The 22460-nt window shown below is 41.9% G+C and overlaps 1 protein-coding gene across 5 annotated transcripts in view; it reads left to right on the top strand.

Moving 5' to 3' along the window:
• NDRG3 (NDRG family member 3) overlaps positions 1-22460 on the top strand; it is an 85592-nt gene that overhangs the window by 32350 nt on the left and 30782 nt on the right. For 3 of the 5 annotated variants that reach the window (XM_030830670.2, XM_060284354.1, XM_060284356.1), the window contains exons 3-5: positions 3367-3402; positions 19889-19994; positions 21489-21609. In XM_030830670.2, the coding sequence (XP_030686530.1) occupies positions 3367-3402; positions 19889-19994; positions 21489-21609 (263 nt within the window). The remainder of the gene's footprint in view (positions 1-3366; positions 3403-19888; positions 19995-21488; positions 21610-22460) is intronic. The other 2 variants (XM_060284357.1, XM_060284358.1) reach the window with 1 other exon arrangement.

Raw genomic sequence — 22460 nt, 5'->3', positions numbered from 1 at the left:
TATAAAAAAATTAATTAATTTAAAAAAATAGAAGAAAAAGAAACTCTGGATGCCAAACACTGTCAGACTGACCCAGTCATATCCTTTCTCCAGGATGATCAGTCACTCATGAAGCCTGAAGCCATTCTCCAAGAGGATCTGGCATCCCTTTGAGGAAAAAAAAAAAAAAGCCAAGAAAACAAGTGTTATATAGTCTTCCTCTGATTATTAGTACCTTTTCTTTGGGAGTCAAGCTGTGTACAGCTCTGTACATTGCATAAGGAACGTGGAATTTTTTTTTTATTTATTATTTTATTTATTTATTTTGGCTGTGTTGGGTCTTCGTTGCTGTGAGTGGGCTTTTTCTAGTTGCGGCGAGTGGGCTTTTCATTGCGGTGGCTTCTCTTGTTGCGGAGCATGGGCCCTAGGCGCAGGCTTCAGTACTTGTGGCTCGCAGATTCTAGAGCACAGGCTCAGTAGTTGTAGCACACGGGCTTAGTTGCTCTGCGGCATGTGGGATCTTCCTGGACCAGGGCTCGAACCCGTGTACCCTGCGTTGGCAGGCGGATTCTTAACCACTGCACCACCAGGGAAGCCCATGGAATTGTTTTTTTGCTAGGGACTCAACAAAGAAAAGATCACTTTGGTTTTTGGAGAGAATTGCATCTTTCTGCTTTTGGTATTTCCTTTTGCGCTCTTCTCAGGCTTCAGGGCCTCACAGAATGCTTCATGACTGTGATCACATGATAGTGAGTTAGGGAATTCATGCACACAGGGACAGCTGCTTCTCAAATTGCTCATCAGAATTTGTGTTTCTGTGTTCCAGGACCAAGATTTTAGTTCAGACTAGAGCGATTTTCCCTAATCTTTCTAAATAATCTGTAAAGGAACCTCTGGGAGCCCAGTAGGATTGAAGCTCTAATATGGTCTGTTTTGACATCATTATAAATTATTCCTCAAAAGATTAAATGAATCTTTAAGTTGTATATTACAAAATACTAAGTTACAGACTTTTTTTTTTTTTTTTTGGCCACGCCATATGGCATGCGGAATCTTAGTTCCCTGACCAGGGATTGAACCTGTGCCCTCTGCATTGGGAGTGTGGAGTCTTAACCACTGGACTGTCAGGGAAGTCCCGGCAAACATACTTTTTGTGCTATACCAAATCCTTTTTTTCTAAGTTTTTAATTACAAAAGGTAAGTTATATGCTCATTGTAGAAAAGTATAAAAAAAATTGTAATCACCCATAATCTATTTAGAAACAGCTGCTATTGTTAGTGTTTTGGTATTTTTCTTCTAGTCTTTTTTAGTGCATATTTTAATGTAGATGAGGTCAAACTTGGAAGACCATTCTGTAGCCTACTTTCTTATCATTTAATAACCGTATCATGTCTTAAACTGGAATGCAGTGGAATTTTTTGTTGTTTTCGACCCAAAGTCTTAACAGAAATATTTCAGCATTTAATTTCGTTATATTGGCTTATTCATTTTATAAATATATATTAACTTATACCCGGCCCTGTGCTGTATGTGGTGGAAGATGCAAGTTGAATCAGGGATCAGGGGCTCACTGGCTGGTCATTTATATCCTACTACAACGATCTACCCTGGTCCCTGAGAGGGCCCTTCCTCCTGCTTCTCATGTCTAACTAGATTTTAAACACAATGACTTCTCTGAAGGAGTTCTCAGGAATTGTATGGGGCTAGTGGGGAGCTAGGGAACTCTGTGATCCTTTTTACCAAGGGCAGCATTCCTTGGAAATGTGCTACCCAGTCCCATCTACGTGGCATCTTAGTTGTCTTTCCACGCTGTGACTGCATCAGACTTGACTTTGTGAACTTGGCTTCATGCCGGGACTAATACCTCAGACCGGCTGCCTCCACCACTCTCTGTCCTCTGTGTCATCTGCAGTCTCTCTGTGATGGGTAATCTATTGTGACTTTACTGCCACCTTTACAGAAATAAGGTGGTAGGATACAGAACTGTTTCTAAGAGGATCTTCTCGAAGGGGGATGGGATTGCTTAGTACTCCCTTGGCATCAGATTTCTTGATCTTCTCCAGAGGGGCAGCTTTGGGGAAGGTGCTGATAATTATTATAGCTCCACACCTTCTGGAAGCCGTTGTAGACAGATATAACACAGTTTCTAACTAACGAGAGGGGTGTTTTTTCTGGGCAGGAGCTTTTACTTTATGAAAAATCAAGTCAGAAGGTTTTCTTTTCCTCCCAAACACATCACTCATTACCCTTTTTATACTCTTATGTCATACTCTTGCAACTCTGAAATGCTACAAAAATGCCTCTGAGTCATTGGCATTGATTTTTTTTTTTTTTTGGCAATCAAACATTACTATGATACAGTCTCTTTTTAGAAGGTTCGTGAATTCTCCTTGCATCTTTTGACTGTGTTTTACTTTTTAAACGATTCAGTGATTTGTCCTTTTTCCTATTAGGAGTTTCCTGGGATATACCAGTGTATTAGGAACCCTGTTTTATCATTCTTTCCCTCCTTCGATGACACCGCCTTTCTTCCTTGTTAAATTTCAGATCTTCCATTTCTGATCCACCTATATCTTTGTTCTCTTCTTTTTTTTTTTTTTTTATTAAAGACACTTCTTCAATTTATTTTGGCTGTGTTGGGTTTTCATTGCTGGGAGCGGGCTTTCTCTAGTTGAGGAGAGCCGGGGCTACTCTTCGTTGCGGTGCGCAGGCTTCTAATTGCGGTGGCTTCTCTTGTTGTGGAACACGGGCTCTAGGCACGCGGGCTTCAGTAGTTGTGGCTCGCAGGCTCTAGAGCGCAGGCTCAGTAGTTGTGGCGCACAGGCTTAGTTGCTCCACGGCATGTGGGATCTTCCTGGACCAACGCTCGAACCCGTGTCCCCTGCATTGGCAGGCAGATTCTCAACCGCTGCGCCACCAGGGAAGTCCCTGTTCTCTTCTTAATCCTTTCTTTGCTTCCTTGTCCCGGGCACTCTGGCTCCTGCCTTTCTTTGCATGTCTCAGGGTTCCCTCTAGCTCCTTTCCTCCCAGGTACCTCCCGTGTGGGTTGTGAATGTGCTCTCAGACTCTGATCCATGTTTTACTCTCTCTCACTGCTCTCCTTAGGTAGGGAGACAAGTTACAGGCTTTACTGGGAAACCAGGCTCCTTTCCTTCATCTTCACAGGAAGCCTGCCAAAGTGTAGCCGCACCTCTAAAGGCTCACCTTTTGCTAACACACGTTAGGAACCCACCCGGCCTCCTCTGAAGCCCATTGATGAGAACCATTTTAGTTTTATGGCAACCAAGAGGCTGCACGTGCACTGCTTTCACTGTGAACTGAATTTGCTGCACATTTGGGGAAGCCACATGGGGAAACTGACTGTGTTTTCTGCCTTCTGTTGACAGAATGGTACACGAAACTTCCAGGACTTTGACTGTCAGGTAAGGACTGTACAAACACCAAGGAGGGCTGTGTACAGGATCTCTACAGTGCTCCCCTCCCTGTGCTGGTGGTGTTATGTAGAGGTGGATCTCTCTTCGTAGCTAATCATGACGCCTTCATATTCTTTTGGTCATTGGATCAAGTTTATTTAAAGTGATTTGCTATTGTGTTCAACAGTTGCCTGCCAGGTACCTGTTCTGTGGTTGTAGGTTATTGGGTGGGGCTTTCTCTTTGTAATTAAGATCTCCTTTCCTCAAATGTTATTGGAAACCCTAGTTACAGGTATCAAATGGTTGTCACCTCGCTGCAGAGAAGGCAGGGGAGGGGTATTTTGAGGGGAGACTTAACCAACAACAAAATCTTTTCCTAAAAGAAGAAGACACATTAAGTGTTATTAATATAAAATGCAGATATCTCTTGGCTTTATCTTTGGAAACGCAAAATTCAACCTGGCTCATTAGTATTTTCCTAAATGATATTGTTCGTCTTAGTCTGCTTTTGCCTATAGCTCTATTGCCAATTTGAAAATCAATAGAGTGAACCAGCAACCCTCCCTCCATCTTCCTACTTTATCTGTTGCCTGGCCCTGAAAGAAATGGGAGGAAGGAGTATGGAAATGGGAACCTTATAAGCCCGTGCAGCCTGACTCTCCTACTTTTGGGGTAGATGTCATAAGAGTGGCTATCAGAGGCAACATGAAGTAGACTCAGAGGGTACTAGGCAGGAAAGGAAGGTGCAGGGAAGCCAACTTCCTCGTGTCCAGGATTCACCCAACTTGTATACCCACAGGCGGATAGTTATTTTCAGATATATTAAGTTATGTTAAGTACAGTGGAATCTCTCCATATAGCATTAGAATCAAAAGGAAGAACTAATATCTGTCTCATAGGCAAACGAGTTATATCATAATAATTTATTGGGTACCTACTGTAGATACTAAACATACATCAACTCTAGTGCTTGGAACAATATCATTAGGTGGTTTTTATTAGAGATGAGGAGATTGAGAATCACATTTCATAACTTGCCATTGGGTGGAATTGGAGTTGAAAAACCCCCTTTGTCCTGAATCCATTGTCCATTCTTTCTCAGTTGGGAATGTCCAGAGCTGAGATGTGGCAAGGAGTTGAGTTGTGTGTAAAACTGAGGCTCCTTGGCAGGACAAATGAGACTGAGCCTCACTTTAGAAGGGGCAGGCTCCTTGTTACAGACTTTTTAATCCCAGTGCCAAACACCTCTTGGTGTGACTATTTGGTATACTTACATATACAACATAATCAGCCAAGTGCTGTTAGGGAATCATTTGCTATAGACCCTTACTCAAAAACAGGAAGTCGGGCTTCCCTGGTGGCGCAGTGGTTGAGAGTCCGCCTGCCGATGCAGGGGACACGGGTTTGTGCCCCGGTCCGGGAAGATCCCACATGCCGCGGAGCGGCTGGGCCCGTGAGCCATGGCCGCTGAGCCTGCGCGTCCGGAGCCTGTGCTCCGCAACGGGAGAGGCCACAACAGTGAGAGGCCCGCCAGTTTAACTTGATTGCTGTTAATATTTGATATAATTTACCTAGAAGGAGATCATTTGAGAGAGGATGACAGTAAAATTCAAGGTGAGGGATTCCAGAAGTAGTATATATATTCCTACCTAAAAGTGTGGAAGCATTTATTTTCATCAAATTGAGCACCCCCCTTCAAAAAAATGGAATATTAAAAAATTATGTGCTTATTGCAAAATAGATAAGAAAATACCAAAAAGCCAAAAAATATAAATCACCTGTTATTTCACCAGTGTTAATATTTTGGTATATATACTTCAGGATTTTTTTTTCACACATAAACATACTTAGATATAAATGAAATTGAGTTTTAGAGATATAATTATCAATCACTTTTTAATATAAAGGCTTGAAAATAGCCTGGCAAAAATTCTTGATGTTTTGAGTGAAGCTCTAATATATTAACATGTTCTGACCTCATCAAATATAACTTCTAGTTCAGTTCTGATACAAATGTTTGTCACTGTTTGTCACATGTCTGTTACTGGTTATGAATGTGTAGGTTCTCTGTGTTCTAAAGAAGAAAATATCATAGGCCCTTCTTTTTTCTCTCAACACTCAGGAATGCTCTTCATTCTCATCCGTCTCTTTGTTAAAGGTTTATGTGGTGTTCTGGAGACTGGGGGCATCTGGGTCAGGAGTCTAGGGACAGGTGATAGAAGGCCTAGGAAGTAGGAACTGTGCCCTGAGACATCTAGAGTGGCCCAGTTGGCCTGAAGGCTTCCCGGAGACCACTGGACATTCTTAGGAGACAAAGCAGAACAAATTTAAAGTCGCCCCCTGGCATTGTCACTTAATGGAAAGGCATTCAGCCTTGACATTGGTGGTGTTCATTAGCATAAATGTGGCACGGGGCTAACTGAGGCCAGTTAATCTGGGCTTCCTTCTGGTCTCTGTCTTGCCTCAGAGAAATCTTTAAGGAATCTTTGATGATATTCCAGGAAGTTATCTTAACATCACAACCATGAGAGATCGTAACTTCAGTCTGAACTGCCTTTTCGCCCTTTACTAATCACCTACATGCTTTTTTTTCCCCCCCAGTAATTGAAAATATACTTAAAATTGTACCATTTCTCTTGGTTCTTTGATTGTCCTAGTGACTTCATTGCTATATAGCTCCCCTGAGGCCAAAAGCAGTTGTATTGGGATATAAGAGTAATGAGGGGAGGGGTGCTTAGAGGTGACATGCTTAGAATTGCTGTAAAAGGAGAAAACCTATTGCCAGTTGAAGCAGTGAATCGGCAGGCTTATTGTCCATTTATCTACTTCAGTGCTGCTTAATTTTCTTCTATTTATGAGATTGTTTAAAAATTTGGAATTAGAGCTGAGACAAATGCTATATAGCTTCTTTGTGTTCGTGATATATTGCTTTAAAAAATAATTATACCTGGGGATTAAGAGGTACAAACTACTATATATAGATAAATGTTACAAGGATATATTGTACAGCATAGGAAATATAGCCAATATTTTATAAAAACGTTATTTATTTATTTTTTGTGGTACGCGGGCCTCTCACTGTTGTGGCCTCTCCCGTTGCGGAGCACAGGCTCCGGACGGGTAGGCTCAGCGGCCATGGCTCACGGGCCCAGCCGCTCCGCGGCATGTGGGATCTTCCTGGACCGGGCACGAACCCGTGTCCCCTGCATCGGCAGGCGGACTCTCAACCACTGCGCCACCAGGGAAGCCCTGTACAAACTTTAAATGAAGTATAATCCGTAAAACTTTTGGATCACTGTGTTGTACACCTGAAACTAATATAATACTGTAAATCAACGGTACCTCAACTTTTAAAAAAAAGATGGATTAATAAGGCGGTTAGAGGGATGGATAGACGGATAGATGCATGATAATTAAGTATAGTAAAATGTTAATGGTAGAGTTCAGGTGGTGGGTATACAGATGTTCACTGTAAGGTATTTCAACTTAGGCATATGGTTGAACGTTTTCATGATAAAATACTGCGGGGGGGACCAATGTTTACTCTTGTTAAAAAGTACACAAAACTGCTTTTAATTTTCACACAGCTCTCTCCATGGACATTTCCAGTACTTCTCCACATGCACACACACTTATGAACTTGTGATCACTATGTTTGTATAAATATCATCATTGTTATTTCTCACATGTTTCTAAAACTTCACATGTAGTATTTAATGTGTGTATATCACATGAGTAAATATGTTAAAAGATAACACTTGTGGGCTTCCCCGGTGGCGCAGTGGTTGAGAGTCTGCCTGCCGATGCAGGGGACATGGGTTCGTGCCCCGGTCTGGGAAGATCCCACATGCCGTGGAGCGGCTGAGCCCGTGAGCCATGGCCGCTGAGCCTGTGCGTCCGGAGCCTGTGCTCCGCAACGGGAGAGGCCACACAGTGAGAGGCCCACGTACCGCAAAAAAAAAAAAAAAAAAAGATAACACTTGTGTATAATCAAATTTAGAAAATGCAGAAAAGTATGAAAATAAAAGTTTCCTATAATCCTGTTCCCTAGGGATAACCGTATTTTATTTCTTTCCAGTTTTTACTTTTATATTCTGGTTATCAAAAGAGTACATGCTCATAGTTGAATATTTGGAGAGCACAGAGAATTATAAAGTAGCTAGAGAAAAGCTCACAGTCCTACAACCCAGGGGCAACCATGTTAATGTGTTCAGTGTTGAGATGTATGTCTGTGTGTATTATTTATTTATATTATTTATATTATTTATTTATTTTTATTTTGGCTGTGCTGGGACTTAGTTGTCGCATGAGGGATCTTTTTTTTGTGTGTGTGTCAGGCAGGCTTTTTGGTTGTGGCATGCAGATTCTTAGTTGCGGCACACAGGCGGAATCTAGTTCCCCGACCAGGGATCGAACCCAGACCCCCTGCACTGGAAGCGTGGAGTCTTACCCATTGGACCACCAGGGAAGTCCCTGTATTTTATTTTCTAAAATATAATTTTTAAAGTTTATATAATTGGTCACCCTGGATGTACAATTATGTATCTCCTTTTCTGACTTAATATTAGAACACAATCTCATTTACGTGTCATTTTAAAACTTGCATAAAAATAATCTCTAATGGGGAATTCCGTGGCAGTCCAGTGGTTAGGACTTGGTGCTTTAACTGCCAAGGCCCGGGTTCAGTCCCTGGTCAGGGAACTATGATCCTGCAAGCCACGTGGCACAGCCAAAAAAAAAAAAAATCTCTAATGGCTGCCTGTTATTTCACCATATGGCTATCCCATGACTTAACTATTCCATTATTTTTGGAAATTAGATTGCTTATAATATGTTCAGTTCACTGAACATTTCTATGCATAAATTATATGTACACGTTGGATTATTTCCTTAGATGGATTCTTGGAATGAACACACTTAAGGCTCTTGGCATATCTTGTCAAATTGCCTTCCACTTCCACCAGCGGGGTACTCAAGAAATATTAATGGAAAGTGAAAAGCTGCTGTCTGCCACAATATATCATTCCTGTAGAATTTGCTGATGATGGAGTGAACTCAAGAATGGAGTTCTTGCTCCTAGGAGAAGAACTCCAGGCCTGGCCAAGGGCTGAGTAATTTCATGCTGGCTGTTTAATTGCAGTAGCTCTTAAGAGGACTGATTTATAGAACTCTACTGTGAGGACTGGTTTTTTGTGCCACAGTTCAAATGTATGTATGTGACTGCGCCTTCTAAAGGGGTATAATCAGCTTTAAACTCTTGCAGGTCACTTGCTGAATGGGCGCTATTACAAAATAAGAATTCAGTGAAGTAAATAAGTGAAAGTGCCTTCCACAGAAGAGAGGTGTTTGGAGACATCTGGGATTCAGCCACCTGCTACAGTCTGTTAGAGAGCTTGACCAGTTCCACGCTCCTCCCCTTGCCTTGAAGGATGTGATTGTGGCCCCAGTCCCCCTTTCAGCCTGTTGTCCCACTGCTTCCCATTGTACACTCCACCCACTCCCAGGAAAACTAGAATTATTGCTGACCTACCCATCCTTCTGCTTTGTGCTTTTCCTTTCTGATGGCCTTTGTTCACAGGTCCTCCCCTTGAGATGCATACCCGTCCCCTTTTGGGTTTTTTTTCTTTTTTTATGACTGTTATTTATTTTTTTTTTATTTATTTATTTTCTTATTAGTTATCCATTTTATACACATCAGTGTATACATGTCATTCCCAGTCGCCCAGTTCATCACACCACCGCCACCACCCCCAGCCGCTTTCCCCTCTTGATGTCCATACGGTTTTTTCTCTACTTTTGTGTCTCAATTTCTGCTCTACAAACTGGTTCATCTGTACCATTTTCTAGGTTCCACATATATGCATTAATATACGATATTTGTTTTTCCCTTTCTGACTTACTTCACTCTGTATGACAGTCTCTAGATGCATCCACGTCTCTACAAATGACCCAGTTTCGTTCCTTTTAATGGCTGAGTAATATTCCATTGTATATGAATCGGATGTGGTACATATGTACCACATCTTCTTTATCGAATCGTCTGTCGATGGGCATTTAGGTTGCTTCCATGACCTGGCTATTGTAAATAGTGCTGCAATGAACACTGGGGTACATGGGTCTTTTTGAATTACGGTTTTCTCTGGGTATATGCCCAGGAGTGGGATTGCTGGGTCATATGGTAATTCTATTTTTAGTTCTTTAAGGAACCTCCATACTGTTCTCCATAGTGGCTGTATCAATTTACATTCCCACCAAGAGTGCAAGAGGGTTCCCTTTTCTCCACACCCTCTCCAGCATTTGTTTGTAGATTTTCTGATGATGCCCATTCTGACTGGTGTGGGGTGATACCTCAGTGTAGTTTTGATTTGCATTTCTCTAATAATTAGTGATGTTGAGCAGCTTTTCATGTGTTCTTGGCCATCTGTATGTCTTCTTTGGAGAAGTGTCTGTTTAGGTCTTCTGCCCATTTTTGGATTGGGTTGTTTGTTTTTTTACTATTGAGCTGCATGGGCTGTTGATATATTTTGGAGATTCATCCTTTGTCCATTGATTCGTTTGCAAATATTTTCTCCCATTCTGAGGGTTGTCTTTTCGTCTTTATGGTTTCCTTTGCTGTGCAAAAGCTTTTAAGTTTCATTAGGTCCCATTTGTTTATTTTTGTTTTTATTTCCATTACTCTAGGAGGTGGATCAAAAAAGATCTTGCAGTGATTTATGTCAAAGAGTGTTCTTCCTGTGTTTTCCTCTAAGAGTTCTATAGTGCCCAGTCTTACATTTAGGTCTCTAATGCATTTTGAGTTTATTTTTGTGTATGGTGTTAGGGAGTGTTCTAATTTCATTCTTTTACATGTAGCTGTCCAGTTTTCCCAGCACCACTTGTTGAAGAGACTGTCTTTTCTCCATTGTATATCCTTGCCTCCTTTGTCATAGATTAGTTGACCACAGGTGTGTGGGTTTAATGTTGTCTTGATTACTTCAGCTTTGTAGTATAGTCTGAAGTCAGGGAGTCTGATTCCTCCAGCTCCGTTTTTTTCCCTCAAGACTGCTTTGGCTATTCGGGGTCTTTTGTGTCTCCATACAAATTTTAAGATTTTTTGTTCTAGTTCTGTAAAAATTGCCATTGGTTATTTGATAGGGATTGCATTGAATCTGTAGATTGCTTTGCGTAGTATAGTCGTTTTAACAGTACTGATTCTTCCAATCCAAGAATGTGGTATATCTCTCCATCTGTTGGTATCATCTTTAATTTCTTTCATCAGTGTCTTATAGTTTTCTGCATACAGGTCTTTTGTCTCCCTAGGTAAGTTTATTCCTAGGTATTTTATTCTTTTTGTTGCAGTGGTAAATGGGAGCGTTTCCTTAATTTCTCTTTCAGATTTTTCATCATTAGTGTAAAGGAATGCAAGAGATTTCTGTGCATTAATTTTGTATCCTGGAACTTTACCAAATTCATTGATAAGCTCTAGTAGTTTTCTGGTGGCATCTTTAGGATTCTCTATGTATAGTATCATGTCATCTGCAAACAGTGACAGTTTTACTTCTTCTTTTCCAATTTGTATTCCTTTTATTTCTTTTTCTTCTCTGATTGCCGTGGCTAGGACTTCCAAAGCTATGTTGAATACTAGTGGTGAGAGTGGACATCCTTGTCGATTTTTTCCAGGTTGTCCATTTTATTGGCATAGAGTTGCTTGTAGTAGTCTCTTAGGATGCTTTGTATTTCTGCAGTGTCTGTTGTAACTTCTCCGTTTTCATTTCTAATTTTATTGATTTGAGTCCTCTCCCTCTTCTTCTTGATGAGTCTGGCTAATGGTTTATCAATTTTGTTTATCTTCTCAAAGAACCACCTTTAATTTTATTGTTCTTTGCTACTGTTTTCTTTGTTTCTATTTCATTTATTTCTGCTCTGGTCTTTATGATTTATTTCCTTCTGCGAACTTTGGGTTTTGTTTGTTCTTCTTTCTCTAGTTCCTATAGGTGTAACATTAGATTGTTTATTTGAGATTTTTTTTGTTTTTTGAGATAGGTTTGTATAGCTATAAACTTCCCTCTTAGAACTGCTTTTGCTGCATCCCATAGGTTTTGGATGGTCGTGTTTTCATTGTTATTTGTCTCTAGGTATTTTTTTATTTCCTCTTTGATCTCTTCAGTAATCTCTTGGTTATTTAGTAACGTATTGTTTAGCCTCCATATGTTTGTGATTTTTTTGCTGTATGTGGGCCTCTCACTGTTGTGGCCTCTCCCGTTGCGGAGCACAGGCTCCGGACGCGCAGGCTCAACGGCCATGGTTCACGGGCCTAGCTGCTCCATGGCATGTGGGATCTTCCTGGACCGGGGCATGAACCCGTGTCCCCTGCATCAGCCGGCAGACTCTCAACCACTGCGCCACCAGGGAAGCCCTGTTTGTGTTTTTTACGTTTTTTTCCCTGTAATTGATTTCTAATCTCATAGCGTTGTCAGAAAAGATGCTTGATATGATTTCAATTTTCTTAAATTTACTGAGGCTTGATTTGTGACCCAAGATGTGATCTATCCTGGAGAATGTTCCCTGTGCACTTGAAAAGAAAGTGTAATCTGCTGTTTTTGGATGGAATGTCCTATAAATATCAATTAAATCTATCTAGACTATTGTATCATTTATAGCTTGTGTTTCCTTATTAATTTTCTGTTTGGATGACCTGTCCATTGGTGTAAGTGAGGTGTTAAAGTCCCCCACTATTATTGTGTTTCTGTCTATTTCCTTTTTATACCTGTTAGCAGTTGCCTTATGTATTGAGGTGCTCCTATGTTAGGTGCATATATATTTATAATTGTTATATCTTCTTTATTTTAAAGTCTGTTTTATCTCATATGAGTATTGCTACTCCAGCTTTCTTTTGATTTCCATTTGCGTGGAATATCATTTTGCATCCCCTCACTTTCAGTCTGTATGTGTCCCTAGGTCTGAAGTGGGTCTCTTGTAGACAGCATATATATGGGTCTTGTGTTTGTATCCATTCAGCAAGCCTGTGCCTTTTGGTTGGAGCATTTAATCAATTCACGTTTAAGGTAATTATCAATATGTATATTCCTATGACCATTTTCTTAATTGTTTTGGGTTTGTTTTTGTAGGTCCTTTTCTTCTCTTGTGTTTCCCACTTAGGGAAGTTCCTTTAGCATTTGTTGTAGAGCTGGTTTGGTGGTGCTGAATTCTCTTAGCTTTTGCTTGTCTGTAAAGCTTTTGATTTCTCCATTGAATCTGAATGAGATCCTTGCTGGGTAGAGTAATCTTGGTTGTAGGTTCTTCCCTTTCATCACTTGAAGTATATCATGCCACTCCCTTCTGGCTTGCAGAGTTTCTGCTGAGAAACCAGCTGTTAACCTTATGGGAGTTCCCTTGTAATGTTATTTGTCGTTTTTCCCTTGCTGCTTTCAATAATATTTCTTTGTCTTTAATTTTTGCCAGTTTGATTACTGTGTGTCTCAACATGTTTCTCCTTGGATTTATCCTGTATGGGACTCTCTGTGCTTCCTGGACTTGGGTGGCTGTTTCCTTTCCCATGTTAGGGAAGTTTTTGACTATAATCTCTTCAGATATTTTCTCGGGTCCTTTCTCTCTCTCTCTTCTCCTTCTGGGGCCCCTATAATGCAAATGTTGTTGAGTTTAATGTTGTCCCAGAGGTCTCTTAGGCTGTCTTCATTTCTTTTCATTCTTTTTTCTTTATTCTGTTCTGCAGCAGTGAATTCCACCATTGTGTCTTCCAGGTCACTTATCTGTTCTTCTGCCTCAGTTATGCTGCTATTGATTCCTTCTAGTGTATTTTTCATTTCAGTTATTGTATTGTTCATCTCTGTTTGTTTGTTCTTTAACTCTTCTAGGTCTTTGTTCTTTAATTCTTCTAGGTCTTTGTTAAACATTTCTTGCATCTTCTCGATCTTTGCCTCCATTCTTTTTCCGAGGTCCTGGATCATCTTCACTATCATTATTCTGAATTCTTTTTCTGGAAGGTTGCCTATCTCCACTTCATTTAGTTGTTTTTCTGGTGTTTTATCTTGTTTCTTCATCTGGTACATAGCCTTCTGCCTTTTCATCTTGTCTATCTTTCTGGGAATGTGGTTTTCATTCCACAGGCTGCAGGATTGTACTTCGTGCTTCTGCTGTCTGCCCTCTGGTGGATGAGACTATCTAAGAGGCTTGTGGAAGTTTCCTGATAGGAGGGACTGGTGGTGGGTAGAGCCGGCTGTTGCTCTGGTGGGCAGAGCTCAGTAAAACTTTAATCCACTTGCCTGCTGATGGGTGGGGCTGGGTTCCCTCCCTGTTGGTTGTTTGGCCGAGGCGACCCAACACTGGAGCCTACCCGGGCTGTTTGGTGGGGCTAATGGTGGACTCTGGGTGGGCTCACGCCAAGGAGTACTTTCCAGAACTTCTGCTGCCAGTGTCCCTGTCCCTTGGTGAGCTACAGCTGCCTCCCTTCTCTGCAGGAGACCCTCCAACACCAGTAGGTAGGTCTGGTTCAGTCTCCTATGGGGTCACTGCTCCTTCCCCTGGGTCCCGATGCACACACTACTTTGTGTGTGCCCTCCAAGAGTGGAGTCTCTGTTTCCCCCAGTCCTGCTGAAGTCCTGCAGTCAAATCCCGCTAGCCTTCAAAGTCTGATTCTCTAGGAATTCCTCCTCCTGTTGCCAGACCCCCAGGTTGGGAAGCCTGATGTGTGGCTCAGGACCTTCACTCCAGTGGGTGGACTTCTGTGGTATAAGTGTTCTCCAGTTTGTGAGTCACCCACCCAGCAGTTATGGGATTCGATTTTATTGTGATAGCGCCCGTCTTACCATTTCATTGCAGCTTCTTCTTTGTCTTTGCATGTGGGGTATCTTTTTTGGTGAGTTCCAGTGTCTTCCTGTCTGTGATTTTTCAGCAGTTAGTTGTGATGCAGGTGTTCTTGAGAGAGGGAGTGAGAGCATGTCCTTCTACTCCGCCATCTTGAATCAGTCTCCCCTTTTGGTTTTATTTTGTGGGGTTTTTTGGGGGGGGTAAGGGTGAGATTAAGTACTAAAGGTAGAGGTGACTTTATTCTCATTTGGGGAGAAAAAAAAGAATCTTATAGAAAAAGCTAAGGCCTTTTATCACCACCCCCAATCTCAGTTCCCTTTTCCCCTGTCACTAGAGGGTTTATTTCTCTGACAAGCTCTGTCATAGCACGGGCTTGACGGCTGCCAACTGCCCAAAATTCACATCCTTCCAGCTTAGCAGCCTCACTGCTAAGAGAAGAGATCTTTACCTGTAACTTGAGGGAAAAGGCTAGGGGGGGCTTCCCTGGTGGCGCAGTGGTTGAGAGTCCGCCTGCCGATGCAGGGGACATGGGTTCGTGCCCCGGTCTGGGAAGATCCCACATGCCGCGGAGGGGCTGGGCCCGTGAGCCGTGGCCGCTGAGCCTGCGCGTCTGGAGCCCGTGCTCCGCGACGGGAGAGGCCACAATAGTGAGAGGCCCGCGTACTGCAAAAAAAAAAAAAAAAACCCAAAAAAGGCTAGGGGAGGAGTCTTATTGGCTTAGTATGGGACCTGTGTGTGTGGGTCACATGCATATCCTTGGACTGATCACTGTGGCCAGAGATTGGGGTGTCTGAATTGGCCAAACCTGGACCCCTTCCTACCTGGACTAGAGAGTCCATGTTCTGAAGGTGTTCTGAGCTGTTTCATGTGGGTTAAATAGTCATTCACTCTTTTCCTCCTCATTGTTAGCTAAGGCTGTGTGAAGAAGGTATTGGAGTTGGCTTTGAAAAGACAGATAGGAAAAGATAGATTTTATGTTGACATATTGCAAAAGAAGCTTTCAAATGAAGAGCATGATTTGTAGGAAGTCTGAGAGTGTGGGTAGTGGAAAAGTAAAAGTCGATGTCTCAAAGAATATTGATTTAACCAGGCTGAAAGATCTAAGAAGTAAGAGGGGAGAGAGCTGAGGCTAGAGTCAGGGAGAATGTATTACAGAACTTTAAGAAGGAAAATATGATTTACTCATAGGCAGAAAGGCTGAGTAATTGTGGAGGCAGATTCTTTTACTACGGGATTAAATGAAGTGCAAATGAACTTTATGCCACCACACAGGGGTAAGGCAGTGGGGGCATTATATTAAAATTTCCTATATAGTAAATAACAAAAACTATGCCCAAGGCTCATACAGTAGCCTGCTTATTAGAAACAGAATAAAACTCATACTAATAAAGAATGTTGACATTTCCAAGAGTGTGTTGTCCTACAAGTTTACCTAAACTGTTTCAGACTGGCCGGGGGGAGGAAGAAGCACTAATAGATATGACGTGATCAAAATTTAACTACGTTCAGAGAGGTATGACAAGTCAGATTGTGTAATAACTCTGGTGATGGCACATCTAGCAGAAGGAAAAGGACTCAGAAAAAAAGGTGAACACTGATTATTATCAATTAATGGTAATATCCTAATCTCTCAACTACATCTTTGATTAAGAGGGAGAGGCAGTCTAAGATGGAGAAGTATGTTGTGGACCGATATGATTTCAGGTGGTTTTATAAGCCTGGAGAATAAAGGATCATGTTTTAAAAGTGCATAGTCTTGGAGGTGGTAAGTAATCAGAGAGTGCTGGGAAAGATCTATGACCAGAGCCTATTGGACAGTTTCACTGTGCAGTCATACCCTCTAGAATGCTGGGGTGAAGGGTGAGGTAACTGGAGAAACAGCCTTTGCAGCAGTGATAGTTGGCTAAAGCAGAAAGGTGGCAGCAGCGTCACCCCTGCAGTGGCCTGACCACTGGATCAGCTCCATAGCCAAGGTCTCTGCACACTCATCTCCAGATAGAGACTTGTTCAGGCCATTCACATAAGGTCACAAAGGATGTATTTACAAATCCACATGGATGTGAGTGTCTCCTTTCTTTTTGTATTACTTTGAAAATGAAGAGAAACCATAAGAGATACTGACAACCAAGGGTTGCTCCACATAGGGCAACAGGATTGACAGATAGGGCCCAGGACTCTTGGCCTTTTGATACTTTGGTCGCTACACAATTTGAGGGCATATTATGGGGAGGTAGGGGCTAAGATCTCCCTAAAAAGTTGAAATTTTGTAAGCCAATTTTAACTCTGAATTTCATCCAGATTATGAAATGATGACAAAGTAGTTACTTTGCCCTGTTGCCTCGTCTGCTTTTTTTTAAAGGAATTCCTTAATTTTTATTATTTATTTATTTATTTATTGGCTGTGTTGGGTCTTCGTTTCTGTGCGTGGGCTTTCTCTCGTTGCGGCGAGCGGGGTCCGCTCTTCATCGCGGTGCGCGGGCCTCTCACTGTCACGGCCTCTCTTGTTGCGGAGCACAGGCTCCAGACATGCAGGCTCAGTAGTTGTGGCTCACGGGCCTAGTTGCTCCGCAGCATGTGGGATCTTCCCAGACCAGCGCTTGAACCCGTGTCCCCTGCATTAGCAGGCAGATTCTCAACCACTGCGCCACCTCGTCTGCTTTTTAAATGTGTTCTCTTTTGCCCCATCTGTTTTATCTCCCTTTTCATCATCCTTCTGAACTTCCTTGACAGCTCACTATCCCCCTCCCTCCGCTTGGCACCCTCCCTTTTCCTGCACTCACTATCCCCATCAATTACCAGGTCTTAGGAGGTCCTGCTAACCCTAGGGCCAAAGTGTAAGTTGTTTTTTTCCCTCAGTTCTCAGTATCACAGCTGAGACCAAGCCAGGATATTTAGTCAAGACTCTCCTGAAGGCTTAGATATGACACAGGAAGGCTCCAGCAACTTGACTGTCCAGATGACAGATGGTTGCGCATTCTCTTCAATTTGGGTTCTCCTGTATTGTCACTCATCTGGTAGGGGCTGGTTTCTCCCTGTCTCCCTCTTTATTCTTTCTTTCTCTCAAGAAGTGTAACATGAGAGAGATCGAAGCCTCTTAAGTTCATTTTCGGAATATATCACCTCCCAGAAGGAATCAAGTCCTAACTTTAGTGTACATTCCTTCTCCAAGTTTTTATACTTTAAATATATGTATGTAGGGACTTCCCTGCTGGTACGGTGATTAAGATTCCCAGCTCCCAATGCAGGGGCCTGGGTTCGATCCCTGGTCAGGTAAATAGATCCCACATGCATGCCGCAACTAAGAGTTTGCATGCCACAACTAAGAGCCAGTGCAACTAAATAAATAAATATTTAAAATATATATATATATATATGTAAACATATACAATATAGTGTTGCTTTTTAAAAATATCTACATACGTAAGTCATATATCACATACAGATCCTTCTGCATTTCTACTCAGCATTGTTTTTTCAAGATTTTCTCTGTGTATTAATGCTTATAGTTCTAGTTCATTCATTTTTGTCTGCATCTCATTATATGAATGTCATAATTTATGTTTCCTTACTGATGACTAATTAGACTACTTTCAATTTTTTGACATTATAAATAAGGCCTCAGTGTATATGTATATATGTATATATATCTGCACATATCTTTTGTGTGTGAGGGTGTTTGAGAATCGCTTTAGATTATCCCTAAAAGTAAAATTGCTGTAGGGTGGACATCTCTTAACTTTACTAGAAATTACCAAATTTTTCTCCAGAGTAGTCGTTCCAGGTTACATGCCTACCAATAGTGTATGAAAGTTCTTATTTCTCTGCATCTTGGCCAACACTTGGCATTATCTGACTTAAAAATTTTTGCCATTCTGGTATGTATGAAATTGCATCTCATTGAATTTAATTTGTACTTTCCTGACTGCTAATAGAGTTAATGTCTTCCTCTTCAGTTTTCTTTCGCAGCATCCTATTTATTTCTTTCACAGCTCTGATCACAGACTATTGTTATGGGTTGGTTGGTTTGTGTGTTTATTGTCGGCCTCCCTGTGTAGAACGTAATCTCTGTGAGAGCAGGAATCACATCTCTCTTGTTCACTGTTTTGTGCCCAGAGCTCAGTCCAGGGTCTGGTAGTAGGGCTTCACTAGATAAGTAGTTGTTTAGGGAATGAGCCTGATGATGGTGGTGGAGGGGGTTCCTCAATAAGTGATGTTACCACGTGAGAAATGTTCATACAGCAACAGGAATTTATGTCTTTATATTCCTCCCATCCAAACCCTGTACTTTATTTCATAGCCAGTTCACAGTGCCTGATTCTCTCCTTCATTTCTTATTCGCCCTTTTCAAGCCTTTGAAGAGGATGTAGCAAGCAGTAATAGAGGATAGCAGAAATATTGAGTCACTTGTGGTTTGATTTGCTAGAGAGATACCTGCTGTAGCTTGCAGCCCGTGATTTGAGATATACTGACGTTCGATTAGTGTAAGATTGTTCTGTGCCCCACATGAGAGAAGGAACCAAGGCTCCGATGAGGTTCATTATTAGGTAGGAAATTAAGTTGGAAGTGCTTTGCCTTTGTTGAGATTCTTATTGACAGAGTTATTTTGTCTCAGCTACTATAACACTTCCTGAGATAGGTACGGACTTTGTCAGCAAAAATTCACTAGGCTAGGTGTGATAATTCATTTTTAAGAAATACAAATGTTGAAGAAGACTGGAATAAATCTCAGTTACTTTTTCTAGAGTCTCTTTTTTTCCTACCCAACCGCTCTTAGTGCTGGTCCCAGTAGCTCTGATTTCATCTTGTTCTAGCTTTATTCAGTTCCTGAGCTCTGCTCTGGCTGCATCTTAAATTTTACTCATTGCCTTGGTTAGGACCCTTTAGGATGCAGGGAACAAACCCACCCAAATATCTTAAACCAGAGGCAATCCAGGGATGTCTCAGAACTTAACAGCACACACAGCCGGAACCAGGAATTAAAGTGGTGGAAATGCCTACTATAAGCTCCCAAGTTTACTTCTCTTTTCAAGAGAAGAACCAAGCTGATGATGGAATCTCTTAGTCCCAATTACAGATTTTCAGGGAAGGATGCTGACCTAGCATGGACCAGATGTCCACGTGACTCCAGTGAGCCATGGCCATAAGGTTATAGTCTACAGACAAGGCGGCCAAGAGCCACTCCTGTACTGTATGGATGACACAGAAGGGCAGCTCCCAGGGAAGGGGAGAGATTTTAGGCAGATACACCCATAGGTGCTATTGAAATTATCAGTTGTTGAACATGCATTTAGAGGCTCTGAAGCCTCTGCCTTTTTACCCAGCAGCTTCTTCACATCTTCTGCTTCCTTAACTTTCCTTTCCCCAGGTTTTACCTGGCTCCTCACTCAACTTGCTGATCTCCTTGCCATAGCCAGTTGCGAATATATTCTCAGCAGATCCCTGGCTTCCCCCACTTAAGAAAGTGAGCTTTGTAGATAAGGTATATTTTTCCTTAGTTTGTTTATCTGGAAGGAATTAAAAAGTAGGAATATTCTGTATGATATAACATCCATCTAGTTGGCTTATAATTCAGCTATGATGTGTCCTGCCCCAGCTAGTGGGAAACAGCAGTGAATTGGTATTGTGAAACTTCAGTAACCTGGGAAGTCTGTTCTGCCCTTGCTGAGACCTTTATGTTCTCTTGTTACAGGAACATGATATAGAAACAACTCACGGTATGGTCCACGTCACTATAAGAGGCCTACCGAAGGGAAACAGACCAGTTATTCTGACATACCATGACATTGGCCTCAATCGTATGTATTTGATTTTATACCTTCCCTATTTTATTATAATACATATTCTTTGTATATTTTTTTAAAACACACAAGAAACCCCAGTATTCTGATAAACCATAGGCTTTCTCCTCTATACCTTAACCTTCCCTCCTCATTGCTACATGTTAATGGCAGAATTAAAGTTCCTGGGAAGTACGCAGTTGAATGCGTTTTGGGGGATACTGGGATTATATCTCACTTTGTGTCATATCTGCTAAAGGACTGAAGATTATATGATGAACTGGTTAAGAAAGGAGAACTAAAATCAGTTTTTTTAAAAAAACAATCTGTGCTTTGGTTTTTTTCATATTTCGGGTTAGAAAATTCAGAGCTTGAACTTAACTTTGTTGTGAGCTCTTCAATAAATTAGTAAAAGTATTCTTATTATAGCGTGTCATGAGTGACTTTAATTAATTAATTAATTTTTTAACATCTTTATTGAAGTATAATTGCTTTACAATGGTGTGTTAGTTTCTGCTTTATAACAAAGTGAATCAGCTAGACGTATACATATATCCCCATATCTCTTCCCTCTTGCATCTCCCTCCCTCCCACCCTCCCTATCCCACCCCTCTAGGTGGTCACAAAGCACCGAGCTGATCTCCCTGTGCTATGAGGCTGCCTCCCACTAGCCATCGATTTTACATTTGGTAGTGTATATATGTCCATGCCACTCTCTCACTTCGTCCCAGCTTACCCTTCCCCCTCCCCATGTCCTCAAGTCCATTCTCTAGTAGGTCTGCGTCTTTATTCCCGTCCTGCCCCTAGGTTCTTCGTAACAATTTTTTTTTTTTTTTAGATTCCATATATATGTGTTAGCATATGAGTGACTTTAAATGGACTTCTCTAGATGGTAATATAAGATTCTGGCCCTAGCCCCAGGCATACAGAGTCTACGTACATGTGTTTTCTTGCACGCTCCTCTGGCTTTCAGAGGCGGCCTGCATTTGAAGTTACAGTCTAGTGTTGGAGCTTTTGTTGCCTCTTTAGCATGAGAAGGAATTTGAGCAGTTCCACCAACAGGGTAGAAATTGAAGCAAAAACCCCTCCCTGCACCCCAGCGATTTTGCCAAGAGACACAGTCTTCCACATGGTGAATGTAAGCAGCCTAAGATACTCACTTTAGCCGGGTTCTTGGGATACGGTCAGTATCTCTCTGTTAGGTAGGGGAATAAGATGCATGAAAAATGACAGTATTATGGGTGTAAGATTGTCTTGTGAAACACCAGCATTGGTTTCCTCTTTGTAGACATTCTGTAGAATTGAGGATTAGTTATCCTTTTCAAGTTGTTAAGATGTCTGGTAGTCAGCCTTTAGGACAGCTTGAATCAGACAGATTGTTCCGACACTTCACTTTAGTGAAACAGTGATTAAAAGGGGGTGAAAGAGGAACGATGATGTGGAATTGATTGAGTAGAGGAAAATTGGGGAGAAATGGAGAGCTTGTGACTTATGAGTGTTTTGCTCTTGCAGATAAATCCTGTTTCAATGCATTCTTTAACTTTGAGGATATGCAGGAGATCACCCAGCACTTTGCTGTCTGTCATGTTGATGCCCCAGGCCAGCAGGAAGGTGCACCCTCTTTCCCAGCTGGGTAAGACCACAAGCAAGACCTTCTGGAAGACATGCACTCAGAGAGCAAATGGTTAAGCTCCAGAGGGAACAGTAGCCGTGTGCTTCCCTCCAAGCTGGTTTTAGCACAGCCTACAGGTTATACTTGTCAACCGACCATCTGCATATTTTCTCTCCTTGTTCTGAGAGGACTGTTACGTACACTCTATTCACGAAAACTGCATGTTTTCCCATATCCAGGAATGGCCCTCCATGAATGGGAGCCAATCACAAGGCATGAGTGTCTGGAACACCCACTTCTCACTGTCTTTTAACTGTCTCCCTCATCTATTTTTTTGGTGTGTGTGTCCCTCCCTGAAACTCCCAACTACCTAGGCCCAAACTCAGATCCCTCTGAGCTTCCTGGGAGCACCTCCCCACCCTTACCTTCAGTCTGGTGACAGGAATTTGAATATCAGTATAACCGTTTGTTTGGAGGAGCTGCCCTGTCAGCTAGAGGTGCATTTAACTGGACGTGGGCATGGAGCTCTCAGCCGCATCCTAAGCCTGCTTTGCATGGTGGAGCCACAGTGTCCCTGACTCTTCCCTGGACAGCATGATTATTGAGGAGACCTTGGAGGAGGAATGAAAGCACAAGCTGTGGAATGCTAATTCTTCCCCTCTCCCTTTACTCGTCTTCAGAGCTGCCTTTGCCAGTGGCTGCTGTGAAATGGACCGTTGCAGTGTTAGAATCATAGCTAACACTTCCCTAGTACTCAAACAGTATTCTTGACGCTGCATTGCATACTTTACATTTATTAACTCATTTAATCCTTCCAACCCTATGGGATAGGTTTACTGTTATTCCCATTGTACAGGGGAGACCAGAGATAT

The sequence above is a fragment of the Globicephala melas genome, chromosome 15 (assembly GCF_963455315.2).
Source record: "Globicephala melas chromosome 15, mGloMel1.2, whole genome shotgun sequence".
Classification (NCBI taxonomy): Eukaryota; Metazoa; Chordata; class Mammalia; order Artiodactyla; family Delphinidae; genus Globicephala; species Globicephala melas.
Note: the sequence above shows the minus strand (reverse complement) of the source record. Positions and strands in the feature narration are given on the sequence as shown.